Genomic DNA, 18,562 nt, shown 5'->3' with positions numbered 1-18,562 from the left:
ATGACGCGAGAGCCGACAATGTTGTTCTCAGCCAAACATTCCACGAGGATAGGAGCGTGGAATGTCAGAACGTTATACCAAAGTGGGAAATGTCAACAGCTGGCTAGAGAGATGGACAGGTATAACATTGAAATCCTAGGAATCAGTGAAGTTAGATGGAACACATCAGGAATGACCACTTTATCATCTGGGCACACCATCATTTACTCAGGCAACCCTAGCAAAGATGACACACATGACAAAGGAGTAGGATCCATGCTTACCAAGAAAACAGCAAGAGTTCTTCTGGAATGGAACCCAGTGTCATCAAGGATAATCTCAGCAAGATTCGAGACTAAATTCCAGAAAACTACTATCATTCAAGTGTACGCTCCAACAAACAACGCAGAGGAGAATGAGAAGGAAGATTTTTATTCCTCACTACAAACAGTTTTTAACAATGTACCCAAACGTGACAACGCTAAAGTTGGGTCAGAGAGAGTGGGACGAGAATGTGAAATCGGACCCCATGGCATTGGAACCATCGATGAGAATGATGAGCTTTTCGCTGACTTCTGTGCAGTGAACAGTTTGGTCATTGGAGGCACGCTCTTTCCACACAAACCTTGCCATAAAACAACCTGGATGTCACCAACTGGAGAAACAGAGAACCAAATAGATCACTTTGTCATTGCCCGAAGATGGAGATCATCTCTACTAGATGTAAGAGTTAAAAGAGGAGCAGACATATCTTCGGACCATCATCTAGTGGTAGCAAAGATAAGACTGAAAATCCTAGCACAGAAAAGAACAGAAACAAAGAGAAGAAAATTCAATATAGGAAGATTGAAAGACCCAAACATAGCAAAGGAATTCCAGTTGACACTCCAAAACAAATTCAGCATTTTACAGCAGCTGGATGCAAACGAAGAGGACATAAACAGTACTTGGGAACATCATTACATCGTGTGAAGAAACACTGGGATTCATCCAACACAACCGAAAAAAGTGGATTTCCGAAAAGACCTGGGAAACAGTATGTGAAAGAAGGCAAGATAAAGAAAAAGTACTTCACGCAACAACGCGACAACGGAAGAGGCAAGCGACAGAACAGTATGTCAAAAGAGATAGTGAAGTGAAAAAAAAATTGCAAACAAGACAAAAGAGACTATGTGGAACATCTGGCACAGCAAGCAGAAAGTGCATGTGGGAAAGGTGATATTAAATCCCTATACAACATCACAAGACAATTCGGAGGCAGATCATCAAACAGCAACACTCCTGTAAAAGACAAGAATGGCGTAAGTCTTACCAGGCTAGAAGACCAACTTGGAAGGTGGAAAGAACATTTCCAGGAGGTGTTAAATCGACCCCCTCCAATAGATCCACCAAATGTAGAACATAGCCCAACCTTGAACATCGAAGTTGGTGATATTACCAAAGCTGAAGTCATCGCAGCAATAAAAATCTTAAAAACGGGAAAACCGGGGGAATAGACAACATACCTCCCGAGGCCTTAAAGTGTATGGACAACGTGTCACTATCCTATCTCCACCATCTACTGAATAGGATATGGAATGATGAATGCATACCAGAAGACTGGCACAAATGACTCCTTGTCAAACTACCAAAAAAAAAGGGGGACTCCTCTCTCTGTAACAACTGGAGAGGAATTACTTTGTAATCAATACCCAGTAAAGTGTTATGCAGCATCATGTTGACTAGGATTAAGAGAGAAGTGGACAAAAAGATGAGAGATGAACAAGTAGGATTCAGACAAGAGCGTTCCTGCGTTGACCAGATAGCCACGCTTAGAATCATCATCGAACAGACAATCGAGTGGCAGTCATCACTCTACCTCAACTTCATCGATTTCCAGAAGGCGTTCGACAGCGTTGACCACCAAGTGCTCTGGGGAATCCTTGGACACTATGGAATTCCGCGAAAAGTTATTTCCATCATACAACAACTTTATGCCGGATTCACATGTCAAGTAATCCATGGAGGAACCATCACAGAGCCATTCCCAGTAACAACCGGGGTGAGACAAGGATGCCTGCTCTCTCCTCTTCTCTTCCTTCTAGTGATATACTGGTCAGCAAAACAACCTTCAGTAGCCCAACTGGCATTCAGTGGACACTAGTAAGACGTCTGGAAGACCTTCACTTTGCTGACGACATCTGCACACTATATCACCGTCTTCAAGACTCCCAACATCAAGCCTCCAACCTAGAAGCAACAGCAAAAAGAACTGGCCTTTACATCAACGCCCAGAAAACAAAATCAATGAGAATCAACTCTATACAAACTGACACAATCGAGATAAACAACATGGAAGTAGAGGACATCAAAGACTTCACCTACTTAGGAAGTATTATCAGTACATCAGGGGACACAGACGAAGACATCAAAGCAAGAAAAAGGAAGGTCCAGCAAGCTTTTGCCATGTTAAGACCAGTATGGCGAAGCAAGGCACTGAGAACACGCACCATGATCAGAATCTTCAACACCAACGTGAAGTCTGTTCTACTATATGGGTCTGAAACCTGGAGAGAAACATCTACATCCATGAAATCAGTTCAGGTCTTTGTAAACAAGTGCCTGAGAAACATCCTCGGGATAAGGTGGCCAGATGTTATAAGCAATGCAAACCTGTGGAAGAGGACCAACCAACAACCAGTGGAAATCACCATCAGAACACGCAGATGGAACTGGATAGGGCATACACTGAGGAAACCCAGTACTAATATCACAAAACAAGCCCTAGAATGGAATCCACAGTGACAGAGAAAGCGGGAACGGCCAAAGAACACCTGGCGCAGGGTCTTAACATCAGACCTGAAGAAAATTGGCAAGACCTGGGGAAAAGCTAAGACCATTGCACAAGACAGAGGGAGAGGGAAAGCCACTGTAGCCGCCCTATGTCCCCCATGGGACGAAGTGGATTGATAATGATGACATGTAGGTCAGGTATGGAGAGACTGGTTGACAAGCGGCCGGAAATACCGATTCATCCGTTTCGATGTTGATGAGGACGAGTTCAGATTCCAAATTTAGACGAAAAGCGTACTGTGGTTGATGCTGGTAAATTTCTTCCATGACCTGCCTCCGTGCAAGGAAAAGTCGTTTTAGAGGCAAATTGTAAGAGGAGTGTACGTTCCTTTTGCTCTATTGCTATTAATATCTCACACATTTTGCAGGGCCTCGCTCCCCCATACATGTCCAAGATCTAATCCAATATCGATATCGTCGATATCGATAATATCAAATTGATATCGAGTCCATATCGTCGTGCATGATTACCATGTCGATATCGACATTCTCACAACGATATCGCACTTTTATTCAGTTTGTGTGTAAAATGTTCGGAGTTTACACGTCGATAAATTCTTCTAAAAGAATGTTTAATCCTATAATATACACACAAGCGCGGATCCAGAAATTTTTTCCAGGGGGGGGGGGGGTTCGAACCTTTTCACAAAATCGAACCCGTGGTATAACTCATTTTCCTTATAAATCGTTATATTGTATTTTTTTTTTTATCTTTGCAAATTCCGGGGGGGGAGGGGGGGTCCGGACCCCCCTCCCCCGACCCCCTCTTCTAGATCTTCGCATGTACACATGTACATATATCTTACTTTTATATGAATATCTCTTTCAGAATGGCAAACAACTCTTACAATTTCTCTCCTTTAGATAAGAGCACGCCTCATATCAATAATGTAGTAAGTAATTTCATTCTTAGCGATTTAAGGAAGCTTATCTTATTCTGATATTAACTTCTTTGATGAATATTTACAATTGGAGGGGAGGGGTAACTATATCTTCAACATAAGTATCAATACCAAAAGATTATTATATTCTACTATTCTTATTTATATTTTACTTTTCTTTATCTATATTTTATTATTCTTTATTTATTATTCTTTATATATAATTTACTATTCTTTAATTATTACTACATGTATTCTACTATTCTTTATCTATATTTTACTATTCTTTATCTATATTTCACTATTCTTTGTTACTATTTTACTATTCTTTATCTATATTTTACCATTATTTATTTTTATTTTACTATTCCATATGTTAGGGTGTTCCAAGGACACACCTCTTCTCGCCTCTACAGAGGTCTTTGTCGAAATCCGATCTGAACTCTGAAAGTAACCTTTTCTACAAATGTAAACTAATTGTTTTGCTTTCATCTGTTATTTATCAGTTTTACGAAAAGTGATATTGTTATGAAGCTGATTTAATTCTTTCGTATTATTAAAACAGATTTATTACTTGTGCGTATTGTGTATCTACATGTATTTAGCGTCGTTGTATTTTTGTTTTTTTTTTTGTTTTTTTGTTTTTTTTTTTTTTTTTTTTTGTTTCAGTCCAGAGTTTTTTATCAAAGAGGATTTCCGCTTTGGAAGAAAGAATGCTCAAATTAGAGGCGAAAAAGGAACGCAGAACAATAGTTCTGTGTCAAAAGTGGATTTGTAAGAAACGCGGGTAGATTTATGGCTTCCCATAGATAACACTTTGCACGATTTCGTGGATGATGATACTCTTGAATGGCTTGTGAAGCAATTTTTGAAGTCGGAGAAGGTTACCGTCTTGCCACACCCACCATACTCCCCAGATCTAGCCCCATGCGACTTTTTCCTTTTTCCAAAACTTAAAAAAAAAAATCTTATCTGGTCGTCGTTACACTTGGCTCAGCCATCGGTCAGTGCCTCAGAGGCCGAGGTCTACCTAAATCAGTGTGCCGAGATGCATTTCAGAAATGGATTTAGAGATTGAAATTATGTATTTCAAACCGCGGAGAATACTTTGAATGGGTATAATATTCATTTCACTATTTGAGTCGAATGCTCTCCTATTTGTGTACAAGTACGAATATTTTGTGAATGAATGGTGGACTTGTCGAAATATATACGTATAACTGCTCTAAAATTGTGTAGTGGAAGACCTTGACAATGGCCAACTCTCTGGCGACTTGTGCTGTACGCTTTGGTCGTAAGTACATATACAAAAAATGCATAGTTTTGTAACTCAATTCATGCATAGGTATTGCCTATTTTATCAATCAGTTCCGATGATGTGGAATGCGTATAAATGCCTTGGTTCGAATTTCCTCGAAAAACGTTCAAATATAGAAAATGCAATATTTGCGGTTTATCTTTTTCTAGTGCATGAATCAATGTATTATTGTTTTGATTTCAGGTAGAAATATGAACATATTATTTTATTTATCTGTGAATGATATCCAACTGTCATAATTAGTAATCACTAGCAGAAAACTATCATGGAATTCATGTCGGGCTGTGTTGTTTGTAAACTTAAAGCACAGCTTCACTATATGATGAAGTTGTTTTACTTAAACTTATTCAACTCTTTATTCGCACCTAATTAAGTAGATGTGAAATAAAAAGATCAGCAATGCGGTTCTCAGTTTTCACTGTAAGACATTGTCTAGACTATTGCTAAAAACTGGGACACATCTTGGTGTAAAATGAAAATTGATATATTAAAGTCTACTGCTTTCCAGGAATGAACGTGATGTACTGGAGGTTTTCTGTTTATTAAACTTCTATTAGAATGAAGACATGGTAAAGAAATCCGTGGGTTTCTTGTAAATTAGCAACTTACGTGTATGATCAATGTATTTTCTCTCTAGATTTGGTCTTATTTACCTATAAATAAGTATATATTTCCTGAAAGGTTAGATTATGAACTTTATGAAAATGACATTCAAAATGTTTTTTTGTTACCATGGCAACAAGAACGGAGTGATACTGTGAAAATTCATTCCAATAGCTATATTCTAAGTTTCATTTACTATAGATATGAGATAAATGGTGATAATGAAATGAGACCAATGCTATCAAATGCATATATATATTTTGAAAGTGTTGTGGGGACACTATAAACAAAAATATATCAGAGAACTCAGAGAGGGTCGAGTGGTTAGAGCATCGCGCTCAAAATCACATGGCCTCTCACCTCTAGTCGGCGCGGGTTCGAATCCCACTCGAGCCGGAAAGTGAGAAAGTTTCCCAGTTTACTTTCGGAAGGTCGGTGGTCTTTTCCCAGGTACATTGTATCTGGGTTCTCTCTTCCACCAATAAAAACTGGGCGCCACCAGATAACTGAAAAATTGTTGAGTGTGGTGGAAAACAGCAAACAATCAATCAATCAGAGAACTCAGATGATATAGTTACCAACTTGCTGAGATATAGTGAAAAGGTGAAGATAATGAACAGTGACTAGTGAGTACCCATACTTTTATTGATTAGTGTGAACTTGGGCTAAATGGAGTCAAACTACTATTCATTCTATCCTAAGTTGGTCATAATTTAACAAAACTAAGTTAAATTTAATTTAGGTCCATAGTTCAAGGTCATAGACCTTTTATTTTGATGTCAATGACATGATAAAATGCCAATACATTCAGAGATTCTAATGAAAACAGATGGGTCAAATTGTGTAAAGTTTTCAATGAAGCTGAGTACATTTCATTTTGTTTACTAGGGCTGAAATGATACACCCCCTTCACAATACGATACATATTGCAATACTTATACCACGATTCAATACTTTCAATATGATACAATTTACAGAAGAAGCCAACAATTACATCAATTGAAGAAAAAATTAATTACCAAAATTCAAAATCTTAATTTTAAAAGCAAAATCTTTACAAACTGCCAAACGGCAAGATGCCTGTTGGTTCTGTAGTTTAAACTGATAAAGTTCATTTTTATTTCCGTCAACCTCAAGGCAATTATTCGACACAATTTTGTTCCCCAGGTAAAAATAAGAAGTACATGAAGGCCAAGCCTTATATATTTTACTGAACCCGTTTGTAATAAACGTATTGAATCAAAAATCAAGACAATGAATCAAACAGTGAATCGAGTGTTTATATTGAACAGTATCGATATTTCGGTGAATCATTTCAGCCTTATTGTTTACCACAGTATAGAACGAAATAAAACAGAACACTTCATAACATTTTAAAGAAAATTATTTACTCGAAACAATATAATTCACAAATTTATGCCCAAGTGAATTGCTCGGAAATGCTTATTACAACTAGCACATTCATACAATATCCCTTTTCTCCTTTTTTTTCACCCTGCTTAGTACACCACTTACAAGTGGATCTTGGCAGATCCCGATGAAATATTTTGTAACACAATTTGACGATATATAAGATGATATTTCATTTGAGATATGTTAAAAGGAGTATGTTTCTGTGTTATTTAGTAAATTGATTTTAAATCATATATGGTGATTTGCTGATTTTATTACATGTGTAATAAAATATATATGCAATATTACAATGATGAACTGTCACGTAAACCAGTGACAACAATCGACATTGTTTTCTAAAAGTTTACTTTTTTTTTTTATCAACTTAGTATAATACAAACAACTGTATGATCTTTTGCTATGTCATCTTTATTCCGATTTTATGACTTTTCACATTTTCACACAACTATTTGAAAACAGTACATCTAGCAAATGCAGTATATAATACGAGGTCAAAAATATCGCAAATATGCAATACAATTTGATTAACATATTACTCCATGAATTTAAAAGAAAATTATAATTGTTACCGTAAATTTTAATCAGTAAAAGTTTTCTTTCTTATTTGTTGATTTTTCCCCTTTCATTTGAATGTTATAACCCTTATTTATAGACTTTAAGCAAATCATCCGTATATAGATAAGATAAGATAAGTTTATTCCAATTTTGGGCCCAGAGGGCATAACAGTAAAGAAGGAAATTCAAAAAAGAAAGAAAGTTTACAACATTAACTACAGGTTACATAGATTGCAAACTGCATGTGGATGCAGCATGTTGGGGAAACAAGTACATACATATATAAATTGCTAATCATGTATATACACAAGTAAATAGACAGTATCAGTATTATACCAACATATGAATAATAAACTCTAATGATTTTTGCAGTTTTAAAGCATCACTTCTTTTTCTGAAAGTTTGCTCAAAATATTCACTCAGTTTGACAATTACTGGTTTGTCTTCATTAATCTTCAACCAAGTAAATTTGTCCTTATTTGTTAGATAGATAAAATTTTTGTTGAGCTTGTATATAGCATTAAAAAACATATTTCTCTCTTCAACATAGAATGGACAATCAGTAAGGAAATGAAATTCATCTTCTACACAATTAAGGTTGCATAATTCACATATTCTTTTGTTTCTTTCTAAAGAAATCTTCTGGCCAGAATTGGTTTTTGTAAATTCATATCTTCCTCTTTCAATTTGAAGGTCATGTGCACTAATTCGAAATCTACATGGAGTTTTTCTTAATTCTAGGGATTCTAAAAATATTTAACTTTCCATAGTAAAGTTTTCTTTATACGAAAAATATGTTGCGAGTTTTCCTGATTTCTGACCCACTTGGTCTTCACGTCGTTTTGACCAGTAAAGTAAAAATTGTTTCCATACCTGATTCTTCATTTGTTTTTTGAAAAATGAGAATTTGAGATTTTTACAATTGGGTACCAAAATGCCCATTTTTTCCTTAAAATAAATAATGTTTTTGTACCAACAATTTATATTATATGAATTCAGATTGATATTCTCTGTATAAGCATTGTATAACAGGGATGATTCTGGACAATTTTATATACTCCATCGGAGATGCGTAAAAATGCATATCTGCCATGTACGGGGTTAAGAGGAGAAAATAACTATTTTGCACCAAAAGAATAACATCTACACTTCTTGATGTTGATAGTAGAACTATTCCCTGGGGTATAAGATTTCCTGTCTCAGCTCCTCGAAAGACTAATACCCCTGCAATGCCAATTAAGCAATGCTGATTTTAGTGCATTCGTTGCAATTTGATTGGTTAATCAGATCATATGACAAGTTCCCAGATGCGTTCATATGCACTGAAATAATGGAATGATCTGGAAACTGTAAATGTTATAAAGTGATGTCATAAGAGGTTATTGATTGGTTGCAAAACACGTTAGTATCAAACAATAATTTAAATTGTCCCCCTTTGTGGGATCGGTGATAGCAAAATTTTCATTCTTTACTCTACCAAATGTAAGAGATTACAACTATGAATTATAGCTGATTATTAATATGTTGTACGGTGTGACCGTTAAGACGAGTGAAGCCCATTAACATCTTGCAACACGACTTGTAGACATTTTATCCGCCTCTATATTTAACGCGGGAAATATAACATGGTGGATGTAAACAGTTACATTGTGAAGTCATATTAGCTGCGACGTTTTTTCTTCTTCTTTCAAACCAAGCAAAAACAAAAGTTCGAAGCTATGAGAAAGCTTGTCTGGAATTTAAAAGCGTGTATGGTACTGTCTAAACAATCTAATTGTTTTAATTATGGGATTGTCAATGAAGTATACCACAGTGACGGTGAGATTTTCCCAGTAGCATTACGGGTAATACTCATCTTTTTTTCAGCTGATGAAGAGCAAATCACTTGACTCATGTGTAATGATTGGAGCGAGCTTGTCGCTTCGCGACACGAGCTTCGCTCGCTATTAAGTTTTCGTACAAGTTGATAGGTTTCTCCAGCAGCTCCACAAGATGGCGGACAAGGGATGTGACTTGCAGGAAAGTGTAATTGTTGATATGTGTATGAATTGATGATATTGTTCAAGTTGCTTTCTAAAAATGTTGAATAACAGACACTTTGAAACTGCATATTGGCTTTGATCAATTTATTCAAATTGTTAGTATGATTAAACATGGAAGTCTTTTTGTTAATTAGTATTATTTAATAGCTAAAGTTATTTCTGAAAGATATCAATATAATAAAACACTTGTCCATTAGCTGGGGGAAGGGGGGGGGGGGGGTGTACATGTAGCTTTTTTATCAAACTTTCAGCAGAAACCATTTTCTTCTGGAAAACCCTTGGGGTAATAGTTATTGCCTCAGGTTTGATAACTTAGCTTTTCACTGCTGCACAGCCAGTAGATAAGTGTGTAGAGAGAAACTCGCAGTATCTAATCCGAACATGTTCCGTACGAAGATTAGTCAACATAAAATGCAACCCAAACTTTGGTGATGAAATATGTGTACAGTTTACACAACATTTTGGATTGCATAACATCTGGATTATATGAGATTCACTGTACTATTTAATATGGTCACTTTGAGGATGTAATTTCTGGTAGGTATAGAAATCATTACTCATTGTGATATAAGTGATATGTACATGCATGTAGCTGTTAAAGGGAAATAACTATTCACACAGGTCAGAAGTTGCCAGCCGCAGCAAGTTCAGTTTACATCCAGAAGAGAGATGCTGGTAGTGATTTGGCAGCGTGTAAAAGAGGGCGTGGTGGGAGATCGTCATTCAGTGGAGTGGTGGCTACAGTCTTTGGAGCCTCAGGATTTATGGGAAGACATATTGTAAACAGATTAGGTAGTCAAGAAATTATTCATCTACACAATCGATACTGAATACTAAATACAATGTACCGTGAAATTTTTGCCACATTTTTTTTCTCTTGTCACTCAGACACTTTGAAAAATAATATTACGCCATCTGAAATTCACCTCAAACCACGCTACTAGATAATGAAGTTCAAATTTGCCCAGTTTTGAATTTTTCCATCCTGGATGAGGGCGAAATGACCTAAAAAAAAAATTCCTGTATCAATTGGTTTTATCACTGTACGTTGAAGAGGCTTTTTCTCCATAAATGTGCTACAGTAGAGGTTTGATAATGCAGGTCAGATTGGATCCCAGGTGATTATTCCGTACAGAGGAGACACATATAGAGTGGCAAGACTGAAGTTGGCTGGAGACCTGGGACAGATCTTGTTCACAGTAAGTCAGGGACATTCCATTAACAGTCTTTCTGATCAATATTAGACCTTTGTTAACCAAAAAATATCATCACAGGAAATGTTAGGGAAGATTATTTCAAAATTCATATGTATTTCAAATTATGAGAACTAGTGCAAGTAACTTTGATAATATGATAATACCTGTATGTCTTTTCCTATTTCTCTTCCCAAAAAATTATGTGGGGTAGGTAGGTTTTAAAACATTTGATTTTATTGAAACATTTGAATTTGATTTGAAATCTTAGTTTTTGATACACTTTGATTTCGTGTCTCTATATATCACTATTACTTTTCAAACATATTGAAGATCAATAGTAGTCAAAATGTAAATCAGAGAAACTTGAACACATCAAGAAAAAAATTTGTTAGAAAATTGTTTGAAAATTGCAGATTTTTATTTTATTTATATATATATTGTCAATAAAATGTTTAGTGTTGGCTGCAAAAAAGTACTTGTAGGTAGGGTCAGGAAACCAAAAGCATCCATATGTTATTTTGGCCCTATGAATTTACTGTTCTTTAAAATTTATATGTGATTAGGTCAACACCTATTTATATATATCAGTTATGTACAAGGGACAATAACATTTTAATTTTAAATGAAACAGGCTGGATGATATGCGACTGTGAGTACATTGAAAGAAATTTTTAATTTTTTTTTTATCAGCCAATAGACAGCATATACCATGAGGACCAGTTGAGGAAAGCGATGATGCACTCCAATTTGGTCATCAACCTGATCGGAAAAGAGTTTGAGACAGAGTAAGTGAAGGTTTTTTGTATTTTGCCTGGTAACAGAATACGTTTCTAAACTGTAAACCCTGCCAATATAGTTGTAGGATGTCTGTTTCAACATTAATGGGTGGTCAGGCTAAATACCACCAAATAATGATTACCCACAAACATTAATTAAAGTAATTAAATCAATCAGAAAAGGAAGTCTTTATTAATCCGTATATTAAATTAAAAGAATAAACAAATCACCAACACATGAGAATGCACGGGTGAATGGTTTTGACGGTGGGGTGTATGTCGTCAGAACATTTATAATGAAATCTGTCGATAGAAGTAAAAAAATGATAAAATGGGGGTGACATCGCTGTAAACAATTTTAAGATTCAGAAGGTTTGTGCGTATTGCAGACTTGCTATGTTATCAGTGACTTGCCATGTATTGGGTACCCAATAGAAATCACTCTGTCTATCCATTCATCAGCATTTTCTATGGCACACGATAACTTAGGTTTTCATGTAAAGATTTTTATGCATAAATACTTTGATTTAATAAGCTGAGGAAGGTCCCTTCCAATTTTCAGATTTATTGGCTTTGTCGTCACAGAGTTATGGGACTTAGAATTTTTCAATATTAGTAAGATATTAGCACTTTTTATTGCAGATGATAACTTTCCTGGGAAGGTTTTCATAAATTTTATATGTAATACTTGCATTAGGCATAGGAAGACCCTTTTTTATTTAAGATTTATCAGCTTTGTTAACTGTGGGTATAAATATAGTAATATGGAGGAGGATGTTTTAGTGGAAAGTCACGATACAATGTTGTGAACTCCGTTTAAAGACTGTCATTATAGTTTTCATTCATGCTTGCTGCAAAGAATTAGGTGAGGAGAAGGTTATTTTTGGATCAAAAAGTCATAAATCAAGATCATAAACCGTAATTGATTTTGCAAATATGAATACCACACAGCAAAGTATCGTTTCTGTGTTTACAACTTGCTATAGAGATAACAGGGGGTGGGATTAAAGATAATTATCGATATGGATAATTAATCATTATATGATCAGTAATCACATGGATTAATGTTATGAACCTTTTAATCTTTCATCCTTATACTCCCTACACAGGGCCTCCGTGGCCGAGTGGTTAGAGCATCGCGCTCAACATCACACGGCCTGTCACATCTGGTTGGCGCGGGTTCGAATCCCGCTCGCGCCAGTAAGTGAGAAAGATTCCCAGTTTACTTTCGGAAGATCAATGGTTCTCTCTTCCACTAATAAAAAACTGGGCGCCACTAGATAACTGAAAAATTGTTGAGTGTGGCGGAAAACAGCAAAACAAACTCCCTACACAATCACTTTCAAAAATAGGGCCAAATCTGACGGTTAGTGGACCTAGTTCTTTGAAACAGTTTTTAAGTTAACTAGTCTTGTTGCTATGTTACATACATGAAAAAGGTTTTGAGGATGATTTACTTGATATGAGAGTATTCTTCCACAGGTCCTATGATTTTCATGACTTGTATGTGGACGGTGCAGTTCAGATCGCTAAAATTGCCAAGGAGATGGGTGTAGAGAGGTTAATCCATTTTTCTCACCTGAATGCAGACCCCAAGCGCACTGATCTCATTCATTTCGGTGATGATATTCCAAAAGGAAATTCTATGTTACAGAAAAAGGTAAAATCAAACTTCAATTGGAGGATTTATTTCTATCTTTAAAAATTGCATGTCATGAAATTCTTTTCTCAGAAGAAAAAAAATACTGCTAGGTTTATAATAACAATGTGGAATTGTGGTTGATATAAGGATTGAACATGTTTGTTTTGTATTTCAGTGGGAAGGTGACCAGGCAGTGAGGGAGATTTTTCCAGAGGCGATAATATTCAGACCAGCAGATATTTATGGAATCAAAGATAGATACTTGTACAAATACATTTACAGGCGTAAGTAGGAGAGTACAGCTGTGACACAGAAATAAATCATAGAATTGATTAAAATAACTCAAATTTTTAAAATGTACATTAATTATGATAATTATCTTAAACTCACCAGTGTGGTAAACTATTTAAAAAGTAAAAAAAAAAAAATCATTTATGGTTGTAGTTTTCTCTCTTCATGAATTTGATCCAAAAAACAAAAAAAAAACATGCTTACTGCATTTCATTCTGTACCATGACAAAATTCAAGAGTGCCCCATAATGGTCACCCCTATCTACTTTTGAAACATTACATATCCTGTGCATTGTCAGTATGTATTTTTATGTTTCATTGCTGATGGCTGTACTGTTGTTGTACATTGATAGGTCGCTATGGGATGTTCAGTCGCAAGCTCCCAATCTGGAGAAAGGGACATGAAACGGTCAAACAGCCAATCTTCGTAAGCTCACTTTTATTCTGTGGATGCAGTCAGTGGACTTCTGATTTAAAGCCCCATCAGTCTATTTCTTTTTTCATGTTTAAGTGATGCAAAAAAAAATCTGTACTCTTCATCTAGTACTGTAAAAGTGTTTATTTACGCGAGGGGGAAATTTACACTAATTACGCTGTCATGTAATTGTTTATTTACGCGAGGGGGAAATCTACACTAATTACGCTGTCATGTAATTGTTTATTTACGCGAGGAGGAAATCTACACTAATTACGCTATCATGTAATTGTTTATTTACGCGAGGGGGAAATTTACACTAATTACGCTGTCATGTAATTGTTTATTCACGCGAGGGGGAAATCTACACTAATTACGCTGTCACATAATCGTGTAAATTTCCCCCATGCATATAGTCATAAATATTTGATATAATATATATTTTATTCAGTTACCATGTAACCTCCCCCACCCCCCCCCCCCCCCCCCATCGTTATGTTGGACGTGGAAAACGTGTATTTCACCCCCAGTGTAAATAAGCACTTTTACAGTACAGTGGTATACCTGGACAATGTATTCAGAGGTCCTGTTGTACTTTTGAGATATGTGTATGATAGGAAATCATTTGAATTTTAACGTGTAAATTATGAGACTAGTTCAGTGATAAATGGCTGTTAAAGAAGAGGTCTCTATTTACAGGCTGGTGATGTTGCCACTGGAGTGATGAACGCAGTCTTTGACGCAGACGCTCCCGGAAACACATATTACTGCGTAGGGTGAGTGGTTTACTTTTGACATTCAAAATTATTCAGAATATAAAATGATGTGGAATCGTTGATTTGATGATCAGGGAGTCTTGATTGCGTGGTGTAATGAAAGAAACTATTGGTAGTGTATTCACTCAATACCCAAGATCTGCACACCTAAATAATTTTGTAGGATTGATTTTAATTATACACTAGAGGATGTAGACATTGTGGAATTTAATTCTGTTACAGACTAGAGATATATCGTAACAACGTTGTGGAATTTAATTCTGTTGTAGACATAAAGGGACATGGACACGATTGAGCTGAAAATTTTATTTTTCCATTTTTATTGTTTACAATGCTTACTAAAACATTTCTAATGGTCAACCAAAATTTTATAATATCAGTGTTTAAGTTATAAGTGAGTTACAGCACTCACAATTTTTTGTTATGTAAACAAGGCTCATGCCATGTTTCTGTTTACATATAGATTGCTTGATAGAAAATAGCATGTTTAAAACGAAATGAGATGTGCTAAAGACTAGAATTATTAAATTATGTTCAGTGTTAACTTGTAGATTGAAAACTCTGCTTTAAACAAACTTTTACTGGTATATTTAGCCTATATGTAAACAAAAACAGGACACGAGCCTTATTTACTTAACAAAGAATTGTGAGCTCTGAATCTCTCATGTACCTCGACAACTGACATTAAATTTTTGTTGACCATTAGAAACACCTTAGTGAAGCATTCTAAACATTAAGAATGAAAAAATAAGATTAGAAATTTTCAGCTCAAACCGTGTCCATGACCCTTTAAGCAACATTGTCAGTTCCAGATTGCTGATGTGTACCTAAAACCAACATTGTCAAATTGTATTGTAGACATGGGGTATACATGTACCTCAAACAACGTCGTAGATTTTAATTAAGTCTCCCAAACGAAGATTTGAGACTTATTTGTTTTTGCTCGGTTCTTATTGTTCTTGTTCTTGTTTCTCACGCCCAAAACTGTCCGCAGCCGTTCTCCTTAACCATCAATAAAAATAGTAGATATGATAGGACAGTGCATTTAGTTGTGCAGAAATGGTTTTATTTTCAGATTACATTATGGGGGATCAAATGGGGTTGGGGAAAATTCAACAGACATAACTTGACAAATATTCAGAAATGAGATGAGAATGAGAGGGTCTACAAACTAGCATCACGGTCAGTTGATTCCCTTGACCTCTGACGACCTCTGACAATGAACATAAAAACTGGTATAAGCTTAGAACCGGGACTTATAGTGACATGGGATCTTCGGAAATGATAAGAGGATGAAAGGACCAAAAATCTACAAACTAGTATTGAGGTCAAGTGACTCTAATGACCTTGACCTCTTTTAACATAAAAACCTGTTTAACTTTAGAACCAGGACTGAGAGAGACATGGAATCTTCAGGAAGGATAAAAGAATGTTTTGACCTACAAACTAGAATTTCTAGTGACCTTAATCATAAATAATCATATTACTTTAGACCTGGAACTGATCCCTTGGGAATCTGTGTTAGAATAGATCCTCAGTACCCCTTACTTGTCATAGGAGGTGATTAAATGGGGTTCCATCGGATGGGACCGCAAAAACTGTGGCCCTGTGTCACATCCGGTGTGGCACGATAACCCCCCCTCCCTTCTCAAAAGCCGTAAGCACCGAGCATAGGCCTAAATTTTGAAGCCCTTCTCCGGCAATGGTGTCATCTTCATCTGAGTGAAAATTTCTTGAGCAGAACATACACAATATACAACCAATCAACTAGAACCAGAAGCAACAAAATGTGACCTAAAAAACTAGTATCTCCAGTGACCTTGATCTTAAAAAAACTTGTTTTACTTTAGAACTGGGACGGGTAGAGACCTGGAATCTTCAGATGGGATAAAAGTATTTTGTGACCTACAAACTAATATCAAGGTCAAGTGACTCCAGTAATCTTGACCTCTTACTCTTAAATTGATACAAATGTAAATAAACTTATTCTTCAACTATTGACAGGCATGTTCCACACCTTATTTTAGTGTTTCTCATTGGAATGGATTTCATGCAAGGGAGTTATTAATGGGGGGGGGGGGGGGCAGTAGTACGCAGAAAAAGCCCATACTTCATTTGGGAGACTATATAATTGGCAGGCTATATTGGAATCTATTGTAGACCTATAACAACATGTAGAACACAGTATCATTTTATTACAGACCTGAGAGGTATACCTTAAACAACATTGTAGAACACCTCACCAAACTAAGCCACAAGGACATCAAGAAAATTACAGACCTCGATGTTTCATACATGTGAGTCATCTTCTCTGCTTTTTATTTTATGTTCAAGTCTTCATATTTGATACACAAATGTTGCAACACACTTACATGGAGAGAAATAGAAGTATTGATTTGTCATTCTTTTCTAGACGGAAGTTGATAAGACAGAGAAATAACAGACAGATTAATTTTGATTCTCTACAAAGAGTAAGTATCTGATTAGTGTTCACTTTAGCTGGAATTATGTCTTTCAGGGGGAGACATTGTTTTTGTACTTTATGTTCACCCGTCTGTCTGTCACAAAATCTTGTGAACGCTTCTCCTCCTATATGGGTTATCGGATAGACTTGAAACTTTGTACAATCTTCATTGCTATTTGTAGATGTGCATATTGTCGGGACAGGAGGATCCAACTATTTTCCTCAAAGTTATAGTGGATCTAAGAGGGGTGGAGAATGTGATATAGGTTGTGAACACGTCTCTTTCGATATGAGTCATCAGATAGACTTGAAACTTTGTAAAATGCTTCCTTGACATTTGTAGATTTGCCTATTTTTGGGATGGGAGGATCCAATTATTTTCGTAAAAGTTACAGTAGATCTAAGAGAGATGGAGAATGTTAAATAGCTTGTGAACGCTTCTCCTCCTATATGGCTTATCCGATATACCTGAAATTTTGTGCAATACTTCAATGCCATTTGCAAATGTGCATATTGTAGGGACAGGAGGGTCCAATTGTTTTCTTGATAGTTATATTGGATCTGAGGGGTGGAGGGTTTAAAATAGTTTGCGAACACTTTTCCTGTGTGGCTTATGGGAGTTCATATTGTCTATGTTCTTGCTGGTGCTTTCTCCTCCATACCATGCAGTACATTAAAGGGAGGTTTCGTTCAGGGCACTTCCAATTTTGGGAGCTAGGGAGACATTTGTTTTTCATAAAAACAATCTAGTTTTTTGATGAAAATCTACTTCATTAAAATTTTCGTGTATTGTTATTCCTGTTGTAACTAGCTGTAGTTCATTTACTAACAGGACAGTGGTAATTGATGTTGAATACAGAGTATATTTTTACAGTACTACACAAGAACTGAAATATTTTTGCTGAAATATAAGCACAGTTAACTCGTGTACAATATTTTAGATTGCACACTATTCAAATTAGATATAGTATTTCTTTGTGAAACATTATCAGCTATTTTCATTTGAATGTCTCTTTAGGAAGCACTCTCTGATTTCATCGTGGACAGAGATGTGGCCAAGACTCTGGAAGACCTTCACGTCCAGCCTCGCAGTCTGAGAGACATGGCCAGAATCGTAGTCAACCCATACATCACCTTCCAGGTTATCGACAAGGAGTATATCACTAGGGAGGTACACATCCCGGACCTGGTACCAGTGGATGATTAAAAGTCAGGTGTCCCTGACCTCATACCAGTGGAGGATTAACAGTCGACAGAGGGTTTCTTGTGTTTAGAGGGGGACAGTGCAGAAAATCTGATACGCCCGTGCTGGAATTTTGTGACAGATATTTAAATGAAGAAATAATAAATATTTTGTTGATTTCTTCATTTTTTAGTTA

The 18,562-nt window shown here is 36.1% G+C and overlaps 2 protein-coding genes across 2 annotated transcripts; both read left to right on the top strand.

Annotated features, from left to right (window-relative positions):
- LOC130047020 (craniofacial development protein 2-like) lies at positions 1–951 on the top strand. Its single transcript, XM_056141135.1, has one exon. It carries the CDS (start codon positions 1–3, stop codon positions 949–951), a length of 951 nt encoding a protein of 316 aa, XP_055997110.1.
- Positions 952–4,829: 3,878 nt separating this feature from the next.
- LOC125646216 (NADH dehydrogenase [ubiquinone] 1 alpha subcomplex subunit 9, mitochondrial-like) lies at positions 4,830–18,547 on the top strand. The gene is made up of 11 exons (XM_048872407.2): positions 4,830–4,986; positions 10,245–10,415; positions 10,725–10,822; positions 11,510–11,604; positions 13,078–13,255; positions 13,413–13,521; positions 13,882–13,955; positions 14,643–14,719; positions 16,921–17,016; positions 17,133–17,190; positions 18,202–18,547. Exons 1-11 carry the CDS (start codon positions 4,947–4,949, stop codon positions 18,388–18,390), a joined length of 1,185 nt encoding a protein of 394 aa, XP_048728364.2. The 5' UTR covers positions 4,830–4,946; the 3' UTR covers positions 18,391–18,547.
- Positions 18,548–18,562: the final 15 nt, after the last annotated feature.

This window comes from Ostrea edulis, chromosome 6 (genome assembly GCF_947568905.1).
Source record: "Ostrea edulis chromosome 6, xbOstEdul1.1, whole genome shotgun sequence".
Taxonomy (NCBI): Eukaryota; Metazoa; Mollusca; class Bivalvia; order Ostreida; family Ostreidae; genus Ostrea; species Ostrea edulis.
This window is presented reverse-complemented; position numbering and strand designations above follow the sequence as displayed.

Coding starts and splice junctions, on each gene's coding strand:
- LOC125646216 (XM_048872407.2), top strand. CDS start 4,947: ATGGCCAACTCTCTGGCGACTTGTGCTGTACGCTTTGGTC. Junction 13,522..13,881: donor GTACAAATACATTTACAGGC/GTAAGTAGGAGA, acceptor GTACATTGATAG/GTCGCTATGGGATGTTCAGT. Junction 17,017..17,132: donor GACCTCGATGTTTCATACAT/GTGAGTCATCTT, acceptor ATTCTTTTCTAG/ACGGAAGTTGATAAGACAGA.
- LOC130047020 (XM_056141135.1), top strand. CDS start 1: ATGACGCGAGAGCCGACAATGTTGTTCTCAGCCAAACATTCCACGAGG.